This window comes from Eulemur rufifrons, chromosome 24 (genome assembly GCF_041146395.1).
Source record: "Eulemur rufifrons isolate Redbay chromosome 24, OSU_ERuf_1, whole genome shotgun sequence".
Taxonomy (NCBI): Eukaryota; Metazoa; Chordata; class Mammalia; order Primates; family Lemuridae; genus Eulemur; species Eulemur rufifrons.
The window spans coordinates 14,311,271-14,331,204 of NC_091006.1; the positions used below are offsets into that span (position 1 = coordinate 14,311,271).

Below are 19,934 nucleotides of genomic sequence, written 5' to 3' on the forward strand. Positions count from 1 at the left end.
CTGGGGGAGCAAAATAGATCTATCTGCTGCCCTTGACCCTGTCTTTGGAGGAAGGAGGCAACAATCCTTGGTCCTGGAAACCTCCTGTAAAAGTTAGCTTCCTCTTGGGCACAATGATGAAAGCTGCTGAGCCAGCTGGACAGTGGTCTAGGATTGATATAGCTCAGAGTCCTGCCTTCTCCCCATAGCTCATAGGCAAACTTGGGCATTATGCTTCACCACAATCACCACCACCAACACCGCGTTTGTTACCACCATGCTCATCATGGCCATCACCAACACCACCTCTGTCATCATCACAATCACCATCATGATCATCACCAATGTCATCATCGCCATCATCACCATTGTCACTATCGTCAGCATCAACATCATCATCATCATCATCACTATCACCATTGGTATCATCAGTACCATTATCATCATTGTCATAATAACCATCACCACCAGCACCAGCATCACCATCACCATCACACCATTGTCACCATTATTGTCACCATCATGACCATCATCACTGTTATCACCATCATCATCATTGTCAGTATCATCATCATCATCATCACCACCATCACCATCACTAACATCACCTTCAATATCAGCACCAGCATCACCATCACACCATTGTCACCATTATTGTCACCATCATGACCATCATCACTGTTATCACCATCATCATCATTGTCACTATTATCATCATCATCACCACCACCATCACCGTCACTATCATCACCTTCAATATCAGCACCAGCATCACCATCACTACCACCGTCACCGTCACCACTACCATCATTACCGATTTCAATGTCACCACCATCCCTGACATCACCATCGTCACCAGAATCACTGCTATAATATATTACATATCTATTCCAGTGATTCTTAACCATGGCAAATTGGCCCCCATGGGATCTTTGTAGTCTCTGGAGATATTTCTGGTTGTCTATACTGGGGTGGTGCTGATTTTTACTATTAGCATCGAGTGGGTAGAGGCCAGGGATGCTGCTAAACATCCTACAATGCACAGGGCAGACTTAGTGCCTCCCCTTTACCCACCAAAGAGTTATCTGGACCCAAATGTTGACAGTGTTGAGGTCAAGAAACTCTGGTCTACTCTATCCTGAGAACACTGCTAATCCCTTCGTCATCTACGACACGTCTCTAACTTCTACATCACCATTCAGGGCAGATGTTGCTCTTTGCACCCTACAGGTGGGGCCAAGGAAGATCTGAGGGGAGAAGTGATCTGCCCAAGGCCACCCAGCCAGCTAGTGGCAGAGCTGGGGTTTGAACCTAGACCTTGATCATCCTACCACCCAATCTCTTCTCCCTGCATGGTTGACCTCAGATACCTGTTTCCTCAACTTCGCTTGGTAAAAAGTGACTACTAGGTACCAGATACGTGACATGTACCCCTCTTATTTTCACACCTGTCCCTGTAGGTAAAACTCAATATCCATTTTTAAATGCAAGTGAAGGGAAGGGATGCTGCTGGAGAGAAGGGGAGTTGCTGGGTGAAACCCCACAGCCACTCAGAGGCGTGGATGAACTTTGAAAGCGTTATGCTACATGAAAGAAGCCAGACACAAAAACAATTGCATGATTCCACTTATGTAAAGTGTGCAGAATAGGCAGATCTATAGAACTAGACAATGTGGTTGTCTAGGGCTGGGATGGAATGGAGAAAATTGGGGTGTGGCTGCTCATGAGTACAGGGTTTCTTTTGGGGGTAACAAAAATGTTTTAAAATTGATTACGGTGATGGTGGTACAACTCTGTGAATATACTTTAAAAAGCAAAGAGCTGTACATTTTAAATGGGTCAACTGTTTATTATGTGAGTTACCTTTACTAAGACCATTGGGGAAAAGAGATAACCCGTAATATAGAACAGCAGGGAGTTTGTTTAGGTTTGACAAAGAAATAAGAAATACTTTTAGAAGTATGGACGAGATGGTTTACTCTCTAATCTTCATACTTCTGAGCTGAGAAGCGCCCCTATGACAAAAGACAGACTAATAAGAGAAAAACAAACAGGAGGTTTACAACAAGGGTAGCCTGTGTGCACGAGAGACATATGTAGGCAAATAGAGCAAGTCTCAGGAGGTGGCTGTGAATTCAGGCTTCAATACCATCTTCCACGCAAACCAAGAAGGGTGTGTGGAAGGCAGGTTTGGGAAGACAGTCAGGAAACACACTGGCAATGAGAGCAAGTGTGTTGTGCAGAGTAGGTTGGGCCTTCCTCCCTGATGAGGGTCTCTGGCCAGTGACAGTTGTCCTGGAGACGGAGCAGGAGTGTTCCCTCTGCAAACCGGCACACAGGGAGACACCCGTACGAATGGAGATTCCTTGGCAATTTTCTCTTACAAAAAGGAAACTTCTATTCTGGTTTTCAGAGCTTCTCCTGTACCTGTAGGTTTTCAAAATAATCCTGATGTTAAACAGGCACATTTTGAGGAATATTCTTTCTGGTCTCCTACAGCTATATTTTGGGGTGGCACATTTTGGGTCTACAACCTCATAAGGCTCCAAAGACCTACTTTAGGTAAAGCATTTAGAATAGTAATTACTTAATACTAAATGCTCAGCAAGACCTTTGTGTTGCTCATTTCCGGGTAATTACACACGTCTCCCGTGACCGTTTACCTGACCCAGGGGCTCGCCTTTGAAAGGACAAGAAATTGAGGATCGTGACTGCCATCTGGTGGCCACAGGGGTGAGCCTCTGCCGGAATCGCTCGGGAAGCGAGAGCACTGCAGACGCCACATGGGGAGAGCTGTTGCATGGGGAGAGCTGTTGCATGTGAATTGCGAAGAGGGTTTGGAACATTCTCTGCCCATTTATTCAAGCATGTGTTCATGTGAACCTGTGCTGAGCCTGCGTCCTGTACCCAGCCCTGCCCTCATGTGTCGAGGGAGGAAGGTCGGAGGCAGGGCCAGCAGAGGTCCCTCTGCAAACTTGACAAACCATGGCCGTTCCCATGGGAACTCATGAAGCTCTGGTGTCACGTTCCTGTCTCTGTCTGTCTGTCTGTCTCTCTCTGGCTCTACCTCATTCATTCCCTGAGCCTTGCACTGGGGCTCTGCTGGGGAGAGGGACCAGGCGACAGGAGCTCAGGAAGGCAGGGCTCTCCCCGCATGGCAGCGTCTCAAGGGCATGAACGAGGTTTGCTGTGTTTGCCCCCAGCCCCAACACACAGCAGAGTCTCGTCCTGTGTTTGCTGGGTGAGTGAGTAAGTCAGTGAATGAATGAATGAATGAACGAACACTTCACCTAAGTCCCTTCCTCATCCCCATGCCCATGTGCCCACACAGAACCTACAACACCCACACCTGGCAGAACTGCCTGCTCTAGGGTGTCCAGTGAGGCTCCCAGTCTCCACGCTGGTGACATTTGGGGCTGGATGACCCTCTGTTGTGGGACCAGTCCTGTGCAACATGGGATGTTTAGCAGCATCCCCGGCCTCTACCCACTACCCAGCTCTGACCAAGCTGGGACAACAGAAAATGTCCATGGGGTAGAATTTGCCCCAACAGAAAACCTCAGGTCTGCACAACACTGAGACTCTCTCAGGCCAGGCCAGGAAGGGGCCCCCTCCTGGTGCAAACCAGCAAGCAGCAAAGTCACTGCAGCCTGGGCAGCAGGACCCTTAGGACACTTGCCTGCCCTTCTGTCAAGAGCTGGAGGTCTACGGTGAGCCTCTCAAAAGACGGGGACATCAGTGAAAGTCCACAGGCCTGGCAGGCAGGACCCAGGTGTGTGATTCAGGCTCCGGTACCTAAATGAAGTGCCCAAGATGGGAGGGCGGACGTGGTCTCTGCTCTTTCTCTGAGCAAGTCTCTGGGGTCTCTGGGCCATGGGACTTTCATCGCTCTCTGCAGAGAAGATGAGCTCCGACCACATGTGCATCTCAGGTTCCTCTTGTGTGGGCAGATTCTCGCTTCCTCCCCAGCCTCCTGTGGGTCCCGCGGCCCTTCTCCTCCAGCCAACTTCCCCTTCTCAGCCGGCACAGGGAGCCCCGGGCCCTCTGCCTCGGAGATGCTGTGGGCAGGTGAGTGGCTGTGGGGAGAAGGGCCATGGGGCTGGGCCAAGCTGACCCTTGTTTCCCCGCAGGGGCCCTGGCTCAGGTGCGAGATTCCAGCTGGAGTTGCCAGAGCCGGTGACAGAGCAGGAGGGCCTGTGCGTCTCTGTGCACTGCTTGGTCTTCTACCTTCAATACGGCTGGACTGACTCTACCCCAGCTTATGGCTCCTGGTTCCAGGAAGGGGCCGATAGACACCAGGGTGCTCCAGTGCCCACAAACAACCTGATGCTAAAAGTGCAGGAGGAGACCCAGGCCTGATTCCACCTCCTGGGGGATCCAGGGAGGAACAAACGTTCTTTGAGCATCAGAGATGCCAGGAGGAGGGACAACGGGTCATACTTCTTTCTGGCAGAGAGAGGAAGGAAGAAATTCAGTTACCATGTCCCCAGCTCTCTGTGCATGTCACGGGTAAGGCTCAGGCTCCAGGAGGACTCACGGGGGGAGGTGATGGGGGCCGCAGGGCAGGGCTGGGCTGGGATCCCGTCCTGGGAGGGGCTGGGGGTGAAGCCTGTCAGGCTCAGGGGAGGAGCTGGGCCAGAGCCTGAGCTCCTCTCAGGGCCACACCTCAGACCCTCCCTCCTGACCCTGCGTGTCCCCCTCTCCTCCCCAGCCCTGACCCACACGGCTGACATCCTCCTCCCAGGGACTCTGGAGTGTGGCCACCCCACGAACCTGACCTGCTCTGTGCCCTGGGCCTGTGAGCAGGGGATGCCTGCCCCCATCTTCACCTGGATGTCAGCTGTCCCCACGTCCCTGGGCCCCAGGACCACCCTCTCCTCAGTGCTCACTCTCACCCCACAAACTCCCTTCTCTAAAGCCAGAATGAGAATGAGGTTCCCCACCTTGACCCCCCTCCCCCACACCCATGAGTCACTCACTCTTGTCCCTCCTTCGTCTTGGTGCCCTTTTCTCCACCCCGGTCCTGGTCATTCCTGAGGCCTCCCCTCTTCCCTGCCCCCTGAGTCCACCCCACCCCCTGCCTCCGTCTCTCCCCAGCACAGCCCTCCAGACTGTGCTTCCAGATGCGTCCTCGTCCAGCCCCTGCGCAGTGTGAATGGCCGTGTTTCCCCCATTGCTGGGGAACGAGGTGCAAATGCCATGGCCGGGACTGGGGCCTCGCAGGGTCTGTCTGATGCCGGACTGTCCTCCTGATCCCTCCCTTCCCTGCATCTCCCAGCAAGTCCCCCAACCCCTGGGTCAAGCCCTCCTGTGACTCTGAGGCTTTGCACGTGCAGTTCCTCCTCCTGAAACGCCCTTCCCTCCTCTCTCCTGTCTCTACGAGCCCTGGTCACCCTGCAGGCTCAGTCTTCAGTGTCATCCAGGGGAGTGTGTGTGTGTGTGTGTGTGTGTGATTCTTGTATGATTTAAAGTGGACGGTGACATTCCTTCATTCATTAACGGACGTCTTTGGTCACTGTTATTAATCACCTACTGTGTCCCAGCCTTGTTGTATGTGCAGGGGGTTCATCAGTAGACACAGCCTCAGATCGCTGTCATCGTAAGCTGTTGTTCTGGAGGCTGGATGGAAAAGAATAAAAATGAATAAAGAATATGTGAGCATGTTGGATGGCTACATGTCTTTAGAAAAAAGTATGCAGAAAAAGAATACAGCACACTGGGGACAGGTTCCGTGTCTGACGGTGTGAGGAGGTGATGTCTGGGCACAGAGGTGAGGGCGGTAAGGAGTGAGGCTCTGAGTCTGAGTAGGGAAAAGCGTCCCAGGAGGAGGGAAGAGGGAACAGCGAGCGCAGTGCTCAGAGGCAGCGGCAGGCCAGGTGCTGTGGACACGCCAGGGGCCGGTGTCTGAGAGCAGAGGGCGGCAGGAGGAGGGAGCAGCGGGGAGCACGGGGCTGACACGCAGGACCCCGGAGCCTTTGGGGACAGCAGAGACACGACTACACTTGCAATGTGACAGGTCCTGTCAACTGCCTGGTCAGGGAGCCTGGGAAGGCGCCACTGGACCCCCCAGGGGGAGGGATGGCGGCTGAAGCAGGGAGGCGGGGCCGGGCTGAGCATGAGCTTTGGGACCTGAGGAAGGTCAAGCTCACAGGGTGTTCTAATGGGCGTGGTCAGTGAGGGGACAGGAAGACACAGATGATGCCAGAATCGTCCCCTGAGCCCCTGGAAGGAAGGAGCCGTGTCCCCAGAGGACTGCGGGGGGGAGGGCTTTGCAGGGCAGGGCCAATCCTGAGAGTCCACCTGGCGTCTGAATGGAGACACCAGGGACACAGCTGGACACGAATGTTGGCAGCTCAGTAGGGGACTCCAGGGGGAGCGTTAAGGGGCATAACACGGCAACAGACGAGGCAAATGAACGGGGAAATGTGAGTAAGTAATTCCTCATAAATCACAAATAGCATTAGCATGATTCAGCAAGTGCACTTCTGTGTATATATGAAAATCACTGAAAGCAGGGACTTGATTAGACATTCGCAAACCCGTGTCCATAGCAGATTTATTCACAACAGCCAAGAAGTGGAAGTGACCAAAGTATCCAGCATCAGATGAATGCATCAGCAAAAACATGGCTATCTGTACACAAAATATTATTCTTCCTTCTGAAAAAGGAATTTCTGACACATGCCAGCAAATGGAAGAACCTTGAGGACATTGTGCTAAGTGAAATACGCCAGTCACAAAAAGACCAACACTGTGGGATTCCACTTATTTGAGGTATCTAAAGTATTCAGTTTCCCAGAAACAGAAGCACAGTGCTGGTTACCAGGAAGTAGGGGATAGGAAGACTTAGGCAACTGCGGTTAATGGGGGTAGAGTTTGGGTTTTGCAAGATAAAAACAGTCTGGAGATCTGTTGCAGAACACTGTGAATCTACTTAATACCACTGAACCGTATGCCTAAAAATAGTTAAGATGAAAATTTTATGTTATGTGTTTTTCCCACAATTAATCTTTTTTAAAAAAATCAAACAATGTATTTTATTCCTTTAACAGAGCAAAGGAGGAAAACCACATGCAAAATCACTTGACAAACTTTAATACTAATTCGTGATTAAAATTCCCAGCATCTGGAAGCAGAAGGGCACCTCTGCAGTCCGAGGATGGTATCTGCAATATCCCACTTTGACCTGAAAGACTGAGAACTTGCTCCCCCGGGATTGGCAACAAGGCAAGAGGGGCTGCTGTCGCCGCTTCTAGTAAACATGTAGCTCCTTCTGGGTGCAACAGAAACAGGAAAAGACATAAGAGCTATTCAGATCTTGGAGGTGGAGGAAAATTTGTTTTTATTCACAGACAACATGACTGAGTACAGACAAAATGTACAGTTATCCACAAAGAAGCTACTAAACCAATAAATGACTGATTGAGGTGGTAGCATATTGGTTCAAACTACAAAATTCTTTTGGATATCTGTGTGTCAGCCAAGGACAATTAGAAATAAAATATTTTTAAAAAGTACACTTTATAGCAACATTATAAGCATGAAAAAATTTAACAAATGCATGTAAGACCTTTACTTAAAAAATACAAAACATTGCTGAGACAAATAAAAGGAGACCTAAATAATATATATGTCCTAAATACATACATGTTTATACACACACGCACGGACACATATGCATGCAATGTTCATGGAGGGGAAGACAATATTCTTAAGATACCAGTTTTCTCCAAATTGATCCATAAATTCAGTGCAATTCCAAACAAATTTTCAGGAAGAACTTTTGTAGAAATTGGCAAGTTGATTCTAAAACGTATATGGAAACGTATATGGAAAATCAAAGAACTAGAATGTCCTAACAATTGTGAAAATTGCCACTCAATCCATTTAGGGACACTCCCTGAATTCCCTGTCCCGTCTCCCGGGATCCCCACCACTTCCTCCACAGCCCCCACCCACACAGCAGGGACATGCTCTCCACATCCAGGGGCAGGAGCTGTTTCCCAGCAGAGCCTGATGGCTGCCGGTGGTGGGTCACTCCCTGCCTGGCAGTCCTCATTCCATGTCCCTGAGCACAAACTCCCAGCAGAGGGGTCTGTGTGAGCAAACCCCAGAGCCAGGGCAGAGTGACAGGTTGTGGGACAGGGAGGGGAAGGAGGGCCAGGCATGGGGGCAGCTGTCTAGAGATCAGTCTCAGAGGCTGGTGGCAGTGGTGACCAGGGGGCACTGGTCCCTTCTCTCACCTCCCGCAGCCCCAGTGCTCAGAAGGTCCCAGCACCTCTGCTGAGCGCTCACCTGTCCCAGGCGCTGCGCGGTGTGGTCTGCGCCATCCCCCCTACTCCTCATCCCCCCACCCTGGGGTCCTGGCCACAGCCCTCTCCCACTGCTTCCCCAGGACTCGAATTCAGCCTGGGGGGAGCAGCGCCAGCCTCTGCCTGTGCAGCCCCCATCACAGGTTCCTCCCGGGGACCCGGCCAGCTCCCTGCAGGACAGTGAGGGCAGCGGCCGGGTCTGTCACCTTCACCTCCTTCTCCCTTCCCTCCAGAGAGAGGACCCCTCCCTATGTGTCTGAAAGAACGAGTGACACAGTAAGTGAACCAAAGGTGGCCTCCCGCTACTTATAAGAAACAGAACTAACACTGAAGGGTTCAGAAAGGTTAAAATTAAAGAAGACAAATGATACACTCTGCAATAGTCAACAAAACACAGTTGGTGCCACTTACTGAATATCAGACGAATGAGTCTCAAGGCAAAGTGCTTTACCACAGGTGGAGAAAGGGAACTTCATATAGATCAAAGGTTTAACCATCAGAATAAGATAAAAGTTCTGAATCCGTGTGCCTCTACTCATGGAGCTTTAAAACACACAAAACAGCGATATTCACAGAGTTACAGCTCCTGTCGTGAGACGCTCCAGGTGCTGGGAGACCTAATGTTTCCCCAGATGGACGGTGACTCCATGAGGACAGCACCCGGGTCTGCTGTGCTGACCTCGATGTGCAGAGAGGGGACGGCCACACGTGGTTGCTGAGGGGGGAGGAGAGGCTGCTGCCCACCCCTCCTGGGCCACCACCATCGCCATGTCCCTGAGCCCCAGCTCTGACCCCACAAACATCCACAGCCTGAGTCTCAGGGGTCTGGCCAGATGGAACCGTTGTCACCGTCTAGAAAATGTCCCCCCAGGGAAAGGATGTTGACAATGAGGAAGGAGATGTGGTCACGGAACTTGGGTGACTCTCGTCCTCTCTTGGCACAGGGTCCCCAGGAGTGAACGGAGGTGGTGACAGTCGGTCTCCAAGGCCTGCCCAATCCCTGACAGTGCCTGAGTGTGAAGTTCCTCCTCTGAGGAGGGTCACAGTTCTGACCTTCCTGTGGGGCCTCCTCTAAGTCCTGAGCTCTCAGTTCCCGAGAGAAGAGCCCCAAGGAGCAGCCTCTCCCCGGTGGCCCTGGCACCTGCCCCCGACATGCTGCTGCTGCTGGCCCTGCTCTGGGGGAGGGCGGGGGTGGGGGGATGGGGAGGGTACGGGGAAGGTTACAGGCTGCAAGTGCAGAGGGTGGTGACGGTGCAGGAGGGCCTGTGTGTCCATGTGCCCTGCTCCTTCTCCTACCCCCGGGACGGCTGGAGTGACTCTGACCCAGTTCATGGCTACTGGTTCCGGGAAGGGGCTGATACAGGCCGAAATGCTCCAGTGGCCACAAACAACCCAGCTAGGAAAGTGCAGGAGGAGACCCAGGGCCGATTCCACCTCCTCAGGGATCTCAGGAGGAGCAACTGCTCCCTGAGCATCAGAGACGCCACAAAGAGGGACCAGGGGTCATACTTTTTTAAGGTGGAGCGAGGAAAGATAAAATGGAACTATGTACAAAACAAGCTCTTTGTGCATGTGACAGGTAAGGCTCGGGCTCCAGGGGTGCCCACAGGGGGCGGTGGTGGGGGCCGCAGGGCAGGGCTGGGCTGGGACCCCCGTCCTGGGAGGGGCTGGGGGTGCAGCCTGTGGGGCTCAGGGGAGGAGCTGGACCAGAGCCTGAGCTCCTCTCAGGGCCTCACCTCGGACCCTCCCTCCTGACCCTGTGTGTCCCCCTCTCCTCCCCAGCCCTGACCCACATGCCTGACATCCTCCCCCCGGGGACCCTGGCATCTGGCCGCCCCACGAACCTGACCTGCTCTGTGCCTTGGGCCTGTGAGCAGGGGACGCCCCCCAGGATCTCCTGGGAGGGGGCTTCTGTGGCTCCCCAGGGCCCCACCATCGGCTTCTCCTCGGTGCTCACCCTCATCCCTCAGCCCCAGGACCACGGCACCAGCCTCACCTGCCACGTGACCCTGCCTGGGGCCAGTGTGACCAGAAGGAGGACCGTCCATCTCAACGTGTCCTGTGAGAGCTGGGCTGGGAAGCCTGGGGTCCTGCCGGGGGTCCCCAGGGCAGTGGGATGGGGTCAGGGCTGCACACGAGGTGCTGGGGCCTGGCATCCAGGGGGGAGGGACAGGTGGCCGCTGGCTCCACCCTCCCCCTTGATGTGGCTTCTGGGGACAGAGGCCAGTGTCCCCCAAGTCCTCAGTAGTGACGCAGGGCTGCTGTGTCTGTCTGCCCCAGACTCTCCTCAGAACTTGACTGTGACTGTCCTCCGAGGAAATGGCACAGGTAAGACGGGGCCTCCCTGGGCTGTGGGAGCAGGGCCTCTTCAGTCAGGGTAGGCGCGTCCTCCTAAGACGGGGCCTCCCTGGGCTGTGGGACCAGGGCCTCTTCAGTCAGGGCAGGCACGTCCTCCTCAGCCGGGACTCACCCTGGTCACCTGAGACCCCCTTGCTGGTGACCCCAGGGCCCCTGCCCACCCTCAGATGCCTCCACATCCCTTCAACCCACAACAAGGACAGGGTGATACTCACAGCAGAAACGACCTCCAGGCCCCTTGTCATCCGTCTCCTGAACCCCTCTTTCAGCCTCATCTATTTATTTCCCCAGTAGTTTATGTACTTCTAGGTGGGTGATACGGTCACGTGGGCGACAATTCCAAATGCACAGCAGGGTCTGTCCTCAGAGGCCCGTCCCCCTCCCCAGAACCCACCAGTGTCCTCTCAGGCTGCTCCGAGCCTTGGTCTGTTCACCTTCAGGACCTCAGAGGTGATTTGACGGCAGTAGTGCAGACTGTCCCCGTGCTCCTTTGGGGCTGTGTGGTCCATCCACTGCATGGATGGACTCTGATTTTGGAGACACTTTATTTCAGTAAAACATCAAGGCACTAATTTTATTCTACCCATAATAATGCTACCATGCTTACTCTTATCTCCTTTTACAAATGGGTTTGTATCTCTGTGGGATGATTTTCTAAATGCAAAACAGCTGGTCAAATATTGAGAAATACTCCCGAGTTCCTCTCCATCCAGGATAAAGGAGTTTAGATTTCCAGCAGGGAGGAGTGAATGTCTGAGGGTCTCCCCGGCCTCACTGACCCAGTGTGGGTCAAACATTTTGATCTCTGCCCATAGCAGGTGAACGTTGGAATCTCCATGAAGCTATCATGAGCATTTCCTTTATTATGAATAATGTTGTGCATCTTTTTCTATCACAAAGAGACTTTGGATTTCTTTTATTTTGTGAACTGCCTGTCCATAGTCTTTGCTCAGCTTTCCAGAGTGACTGGGCCTCAATTGTTGATTCTTGGAAGTTCTTTTCAGTTTGAGAAATAAGTATCAGTGAGATGAATTGTAAATACATTTCCCAATATGCCGGGTGGCTTTGTCCTTGCATGTCTATGATTTTCACAATGTACAGGGACCTATTTATTTTGTAGCTGCATCTGTCAGTCCCTTTGGTGGGTTCTGATTCCCCACTCTGAGGTTATGAAAACAAACCTCCCCGCTTTTCCTCCTGCGACCTGTCTCTGAACTCCACCCCTCACCCCACCCTGCCCCCCCACCAGCCCCGCAGGTCTATTCACGTTTCCCTGAACTGGCTCAGGCCCTGGTCATCTTTGCAGTGTCTGTTACTGCTGCCTGGAACACCCTTCCACCCCTCATCCTCTAGCTGCCTACTTGTCCTTCATACCCTCCTCCACGTGCGAAGCAGATGTGCCTCCTCCAGGAAGCCCTCCTGGACCACAGCATTTACATTTTCTGCTTTACATTGTCCTGGGCTGGTGCAGCCTGAGTCATCTCCACCACGTGTCATGTGACCTTGGGGGCACCAGTTTCTAAGTCCCTGTGCCCCCACCGACTCTGAATTTCTGGCAGTGAGCCCCACTTAGAGGCACAATGATAACTCAGTGAACCACGGTCATGGGAAGACGTGGCTAAAGGACAAGAATCTTCGGGGCAAACCTGGATTGTGTGTTGTCAGCGAGAGCACTGAAGAGGGTCTGGAACGTGGGCCTGGACTGACATCCTATCTGGGTGTCCTGTGAGGCCGAGGACGCTTCCTCTGTGACTTCTGGGGTCTGAATCCAGCCGAAGGGGACCCATCGCTGCCGAGGAGAATCGACATCGCCCTGCACAGAGAAACTGGGGCCTGAGCCAGGCTGGGGGCTCGTGCTCAATCTCTCTCTACGTCCATCTCACAGAGTCTGTTTCTTTCAGTCTCCGTCTATGTGTCTGGATCTGTCCCTCTACCTGGTCTTTTTCTACATCCTTCTTTCTCCCAGTAGATTTGTCACTCTGATCCTCTGTCTCTTTCTCTAAAGCACTCATAGCCCTGCAGAACGACTCATCTCTGTCAGTCCTGGAGAGCGAGTCCCTGCGCCTGGTCTGTGCTGTCAACAGCAACCCCCCTGCTAGGCTGAGCTGGACCTGGGGGAGCCTGACCCTGTGCCCCTCGCAGCCTTCAAACCTTGGGGAGCTGGAGCTGCCTCGAGTGCACCTAAGCAATGAAGGAAAATTCACCTGCCGAGCTCAGAACCCTCTGGGCTCCCAGCACGTCGCCCTGAGCCTCTCCCTGCAGAGTGAGTGTCAGGGGCTGCACACCAGACCCCCAGCAACATTGACCTGCAGCCCCCAGGTGGCCGAGCAAGCAGGTCCCTGGGCTCAGTGGGGGGAACAGGGCTGTGCCCAGCTCAGCGTCACACTCAGCTGTGATCCCAGAGCGTCCACGGGGCCAGAGCCCTGCGTCTGCTGCTGGTCAGTCTGGGCGGGGGTGGGTGAGCCCAGTGCTGACATGACCCCCCAGCCAGGGGCACAGCAAGGGCCTGGAGAGCCCACAGCCAAGTCCCAGTAAGGGAGGAAGGACACGGGATTGTGGTTTAGCAGGCGAAGCTGGCTCATCCCACTTTTCCACAGGGAAATCAGAGCCCGCGGCAGAGGTGGCTCTGGTGGCCATCGGGGTTGTGACTGTGAAGATCCCGCTTCTCTGCCTCTGCCTCATCTTCCTCAGGTGAGCGCTGCCCCAGGGACCCGGGGGAGGGGGAAGGGCAGGGGACACGATGTGAACCCCACAGCCGTGTGCTGGAGGGACCAGAAAGGGGGACAAGGACCAGGGCCAGGCAGGAGGCTGAGCTGGTGGTGAGAATCCCACAGGGCCGGTGGTTTCTGTCCCCAGCTCTGGCCAGGTGTCCAGAGTGGGGAGGTTCCTGCTGTCATCAAGGGGGCCTTGGGGGCTAGAGCTGCTCTCTCCTCCTCAGTCCCCTCCTGCCCCTGACAGGGAACAGGGAGGTGAGGCTGCTGCCCTCTGCACCCCGGTTGGTCCCCCTGACAGGCTCTGGTCTGTTCCCCCAGAGTGAGGTCCCGCAGGGGGAAGGTGGCTGAGGCAGCAGTGGGTGTGCAGGATGCAGACACTGTGAGGGGCTAATCCCTCAGGTAAGTGATAGTGATGCAGCGTCTCACCCTCTCACATCCCTCTGGACACCTCCCCCATGATGGCCTCCAGGATTGCTCTGCTCAGCATGGCCAAGGCTGAGCCACCCATCTCCTCCCCAAGCCCCCTTGTCCTGCTGGGACCCCCTCCCTCTGATGACTCAGTGGCTCAATCTCTATATGCAGAACCAGGGTGAGGTTCCCCACCTTGACCCCCCTCCCCCACACCCATGAGTCACTCACTCTTGTCCCTCCTTCTCCTGAGCACGGCTCATCTCGGTGCCCTTTTTTCCACCCTGGCCCTGGTCATTCCTGAGGCCTCCCCTGTTCCCTGCTCCCTGAGTCCACCCCATCTCCTGCCTCCGTCTCTCCCCAGCACAGGCCTCCAGACTGTGCTTCCAGATGTGTCCTCGTCCAGCCCCTGCGCAGTGTGAATGGCCGTGTTCCCCCATTGCTGGGGAACGAGGTGCAAATGCCATGGCTGGGACTGGAGGCCTGGTAGGGTCTGTCACCTGCCAGACTGTCGTCCTGATCCCTTCCTTCCCTGCATCTCCCAACCTCTCCCACACCCACCAGGTCAGTCCTCTGTGATCTGACACTTTGCATGTGTAGTTCCTTCTCCTGAAACACCCTTCCCTCCCCATTTCTGCCTATAGTCCTGCTCATCCTTGAGGCTCAGCCTTAAATGTCCCTCAGGGTTGTGTGTGTTCCTTGCATGCATTTGAGTGGAAGAGGGACATCAGTCCTTCAGTCATTCCTAGACTCATTCAGGATGAATTATTGAACACCTACTACGTGCCAAGACTGTCACAGTGTGAGAATTGCATCAGTGAATATAACTTCAGCAATCTGTCATCCAAAGCCTTAAATAGTCACACTTCCAAAGAAGAGGTACAAGAAGCCAATGAGCACATGGAAGGATGTCAACATCATAGTGATTTGAAAAATGCAAAAGAAAACTACAAATGAAATGCGGCTTCACACCCATTAGGATAGCTCTTATTTAAACAAAAGAAGAATACAATAAATGTTTGCAAAGCTGTGGAGAAACTGGGATCCTTTTGCATTGCATGTAAATTGTTGTAATCCTGTGGAAAACCCCTTGGTATTTCCTCCAAAAGTTAAGCTTAGAATTACCCAGTGACCAGCTATCCACTCCTAGATATATTCTTAAAGGGACTGAAAATGTGGACTTCAGCTGTTACATTAAAGCCAATGTTCACAGCCGTGTTACTCACAGTAGTTAAATGGTGGAAACAGCCCAAGTGTCCGCCGATGGATGAATGGAGAGAAAAGGTGGTGCCCACATCCAATGAGATATTCTCTAGCCTTAAACAGGGAGGAACAGAATTCTGATACATGTCACAGTAGGGATGAACTCTGAAATGATATGGTAAGTGATATAATATGGCAAGCCAGACACAAAAGGACAAATATTGTGTGATTCTGCTTCTATGACCTGGCTAGAATAGGCAAATTAATGGAAACAGAAAGTAGAAGGGTGGTTGCCAGCGGCTGGGGACAGGGCGGGGACGGGCAGGGATTGTGCAACCGGTGCAGAGTGTCGGTTTGGGATGGTGAGAAAGCTCAGGAAATCAATAGCGGTCATGATTGTGCAACACGGAGAATGTGCTTAATGCCGCTGAATTGTACACTATGGAATCTTAAAAATGGCCAAGTGTTGACAAGGATATGGAGAAATTAGAACTCTTGTGCACTGTTGGTAAGAACAGAAAATAGTGCACCTGCTATAAAAAGCAGCATGGTGGTTCCTCAAAAAATTGAAAATAGAATGATGATATCATCCAGCAACTCCATTTCTAGGCATATACCCAAGAGGAAGGAAAACAGGGACTTGTGCAGATTTTTATGCGTCCGTGTCATAGCAGCATTACTCAACGTAACTAAAATGTAGAAGCAACCTACGTATCCATCAACAGACAAATGCATAATCAAAAAAATGTGTTACATACATACGACACATATTATTCAACCTTAAGAAGGAAGGAAATTTTGACACATGTTGAAACGTAGATGAACCTTGAAGACATTGGCTAAACGACATTAGCCATTCACAAAAGTACAAACACTGTATGATTCCACTTTTGTGAGGTATCTAGAACAGGCACGTTCACAGACAAAGAAAGGAGAAGGCTGGTTACTGTGGGCTGGGGGCAGGATGGACTGGGCAGTTATCACTTAACAGCACAGAGGTTCACTTTGGGAAGATGAAGAAATTTCTGGAGATTAATGGTGGTGATGGTTGCATAACAATGTGAATGTACTCAATGCCACTCACCTGTATACTCAAAAATGCTTAACATGGCAAATTTTTGTCATGTATATTTTTCTACAAATTAAAAAAAAGCAGTCAAAGATTTTATCAGCCACTTCATCAAAGAAGAAACATGGAAGGCAAAAATGACATGAAGACATTCTCAACATCATTTGCCATTGTGAAATTACTGATTAGATACCTATCAGAATGGCTAAAAAAGAAAAAAATGAACAAAAAGAAATTTTAAAAAATCTTTATAATATCAAATGCTAATGAGGATGTGAAGTAACCGGAATTTATATCTGTTGCTGGTGGGAATACAAAATAATGCACGCACTTTGGAGAACAATTTGGCAATTTCATGTAAATTTAAGCTTACACTTACCGTATGACCAAGGAGCCTGACTCCCAGGTATTTACCCAGGAGAAATAAAACCATGTGTTCTCACACTCAGAAATCTGCATGTGATTATTTATAGCAACTTTATTTCATATTCACCAATGCCTGGAAAGAATCCAAGTGTTCCCAGCTGGTAAATGTATCCAAAACGGGGTCCATTGAAACCTTAGTGTGCCAGTCAGCACCTAAAGGAAACAAAGTATTGATACATATACCCAATGGCAAGGATGACCCTCAAATGCATATGCCGAGTCAGAGAATCCAGAAATTACAAGCTACACTGAGTATGACTCCATATATATGGCATTCAGCAAAAGGCATATAAATAGGGAGGGGAGAAGACATCAGCGCGTTTTCAGAGATTAAGTGTGGAGGGAGGGTTTGACCGCCAAGGCACAGCACGAGGGAATGTTTTGGGTAACACGTGTCAGTATCTTGACTGTGCTTGTGAGTATATAGCTACGAATATCTGTCAAACCTCATAGAATTGTATACGATGAAAAGTGAATTCAATGGTATCTAACCTTAAATGAATTAAAAATCTAAAAATCATAAGATGCCACTACAAAAATACCTCCTTTCCATGCTACACGGAAGTGAAGCATTAATGGAAAAGAAGTTTCTATGAACCCGTGATCGTCCTTTTATTTTACCTGAACTTGCTGCCTGGTTCTTACTTTGGACACATCAGTGAAACTTTGCAAATCAGTGTACTAGACGCCACGGAAAAACTCCATATCCATATTTCTTATAAAACACGACGCTGCCATGACATATGACAACCCCACCAGCGTCCACAGCCCCGAGGCCAGACGGCACGTGTGTGGTGAGGACGTGAGGCTATGGATGGGGAGCAGCTCAGGGGCAGGGACCAGGTCAGTGGTGTCTGTTTTTGTCACCAGCCCCACAGACACACCGATGCTCACTATGTGTTTGGAGAATGAATGAATGAATGGCTTCCACCTTCACTGTACCTAGGAACCCTCTTCATGTCTTCACCCCGGCCCTCACACAGACCCTACAGAATTCTACATCCTGCAGAACCCACCGCTCCATGGGGCTAGACGAGGCTGTGACTCTGGGACCCGGCCAGGAGGGACCAGCTCCCTGGTGTAAACTGGTTCACAGAAAAGCATCTTGGAGTGGAGGACCTCAGACCCTCACGGGTGCCCCATGCCGCAGATGTCCCCAGAGGTCCAAGACGGGAGGCAGGACACAGATTCTGCTTCTTCTCTGTTCCTTCCTGGGCGGGTCTCTGGGGTCTCTGGGACACAGGGTTTCCGTAGCTCTGTGCACAGGGCGTGAGCTCCGACCACTTGTGGGTCCGAGTTTCCTCTTCTGTGAACCGCCAAGGTCCCGTGCTCCTCCCCAGCTGCACACAGGTCCTGCAGCGCTCGCCTTCCCCTTCTCTGCGGGCACAGGGAGCCCAGGAACCCTCTGCCTCAGAGATGCTGCTGCCCCTGCTGCTGCTCCTGCTGTGGGCAGGTGAGTGGCCACGGGGAGAGGGGCCACCGGGCTGGGCTGAGCTGACCCTTGTTTCCCCACAGGGGCCCTGGCTCAGGATGAGAGATTCCTGCTGGAGGCGCCGGAGCCGGTGACAGAGCAGGAGGGCCTGTGCGTCTCTGTGTACTGCTCGGTCTTCTACCTCCACTACAGCTGGACTGACGCTACCCCAGCTTGTGGCTCCGGGAAGGGGCCGATAGACACCAGGATGCTCCAGTGGCCACAAACAACCCGATGCTAAAAGTGCAGGAGGAGACCCAGGGCCGATTCCACCTCCTGGGGGATCCAGGGAGGAACAACTGCTCCTTGAGCATCAGAGATGCCAGGAGGAGGGACAACGGGTCATACTTTTTTCGGGCGGACAGAGGAAGGATGCAATGGAACTATGTACACAACAAGCTGTCTGTGCACGTCACGGGTAAGGCCTGGGCTCCAGGAGCAGCCCACAGTGGGAGGTGATGGGGGCCGCAGGGCAGGGCTGGGCTGGGACCCCGTCCTGGGAGGGGTTGGGGGCGAAGGGACCCCATCCTGGGAGGGGCTGGGGTTGAAGCCGTCAGGCTCAGGGGAGGAGCTGGACCAGAGCCTGAGCTCCTCTCAGGGCCGCATCTCTGACCCTCCCTCCTGATCCCGAGTGTCCCCCTCTCCTCCCCAGCCCTGACCCACACGCCTGACATCCTCCTCCCTAGGACCCTGGAGTCTGGCCGCCCCACGAACCTGACCTGCTCTGTGCCCTGGGCCTGTGAGCAGGGGACGCCCCCCATCTTCTCCTGGATGTTAGCTGTCCCCACCTCCCTGGACACCAGGACCACCTACTCTTCGGTGCTCACTCTCACCCCAAGGCCCCAGGACCACGGTTCCAATGTCACCTGCCAGGTGACATTCCCCGGAGCTGATGTGACCACGGAGAGAACCATCCAGCTCAATGTGTCCTGTGAGTGCTGGGCAGGACATCCTGGTCGCTGAGGGTGTGGGGAAGACAGGGGGGACAGGGATACTTGGCAGGTGTGACCTGGAGGCCTGGCTGAGTAGGGGACTTAGAAGGACACAGCTCTGTCACTCAGACATTTCAGTGGCTTCTGGGGTAGGGGAAGAATGCCTCACACCTCTGCCATCTAAGGAGGGAAATCCTTCTTCCTGTCCCGATATTCCAAAGAACCCGATGATCAGTGAGTCCCTAGGAGATGGCACAGGGGGGATGGAGCCCCCTCCCTGGGCTGTGGAAAGTGCAGCCTCTTCCAGCTCAGGGCAGGCCAGGTCCTTCCTCACCCTGGACTCATCCTGGTGACCAGACCTCCTTACTGATTCACCAAGTGGCCCCTCCCCATACTCAGCCTCATGACCCCCTTAGCATCTGTCCCCATAGCCCCCTCCCTCCCCTCTGACTCCTCTACACATCCTCCTCCACCCTCCAATAATCACAGGGCGACATTCGCACAGCAGAACCATCCTTTGAGGCCCCGTATAATCTGTCTTCTGACAACTCCTCCAGCCTCTACTTTTTATTTCCGTCCCCCAATACTTTTACATACTTCTGGACAGATGGTACAGTCAACTGGGCAAAAATTCAAAATGCGCTGCAGACTCTGTGCTCACCATCCTCCCCAGAACCAGCCGGTGTCCATGCAAGCTGCTCTGAGCCTTGTCTGTTCACCCGAAGGATGTCACACATGGTTTGACATCAGCAGCCAGACTGTCCTCGTTCTCTGGGACCGTGTGGTGTTCCACTGAACGGATCGATCCCAATTCTGCAGACATCTTTCTGAAACGGAAAAATCATGGCATTAATTTTATTCCAACAAGAGAAACATTGCAACGAATAATGTCATGTGTCCTTCTACAAGTGTATGTCTAAGTCTGTGAGATCAGTTCCTAAAAGCAAAATAGCTGGATCGTGTGTTCTAATGTTGAGAAATATGGCTAAATCGTTCTCAGCCAAGGGTGAACATGTTTATATTCCCAGAAACAACGGGTGAAAGTGAGAGTTTTCCTCAACC

General features: G+C 52.5%; 1 protein-coding gene and 1 pseudogene across 1 annotated transcript; both read left to right on the forward strand.

The window, feature by feature from the left end:
• Window positions 1-644: 644 nt before the first annotated feature.
• On the forward strand, window positions 645-14,431 carry LOC138374211 (sialic acid-binding Ig-like lectin 8; annotated as a pseudogene).
• Window positions 14,432-17,205: 2,774 nt separating this feature from the next.
• LOC138374212 (sialic acid-binding Ig-like lectin 6) lies at window positions 17,206-19,225 on the forward strand. The gene is given in 6 exon segments (XM_069456925.1): window positions 17,206-17,312; window positions 17,810-17,922; window positions 17,985-18,061; window positions 18,094-18,358; window positions 18,593-18,871; window positions 19,083-19,225. Coding segments are annotated over 6 exon segments (984 nt in total).
• The last annotated feature ends 709 nt before the right edge of the window (window positions 19,226-19,934 follow it).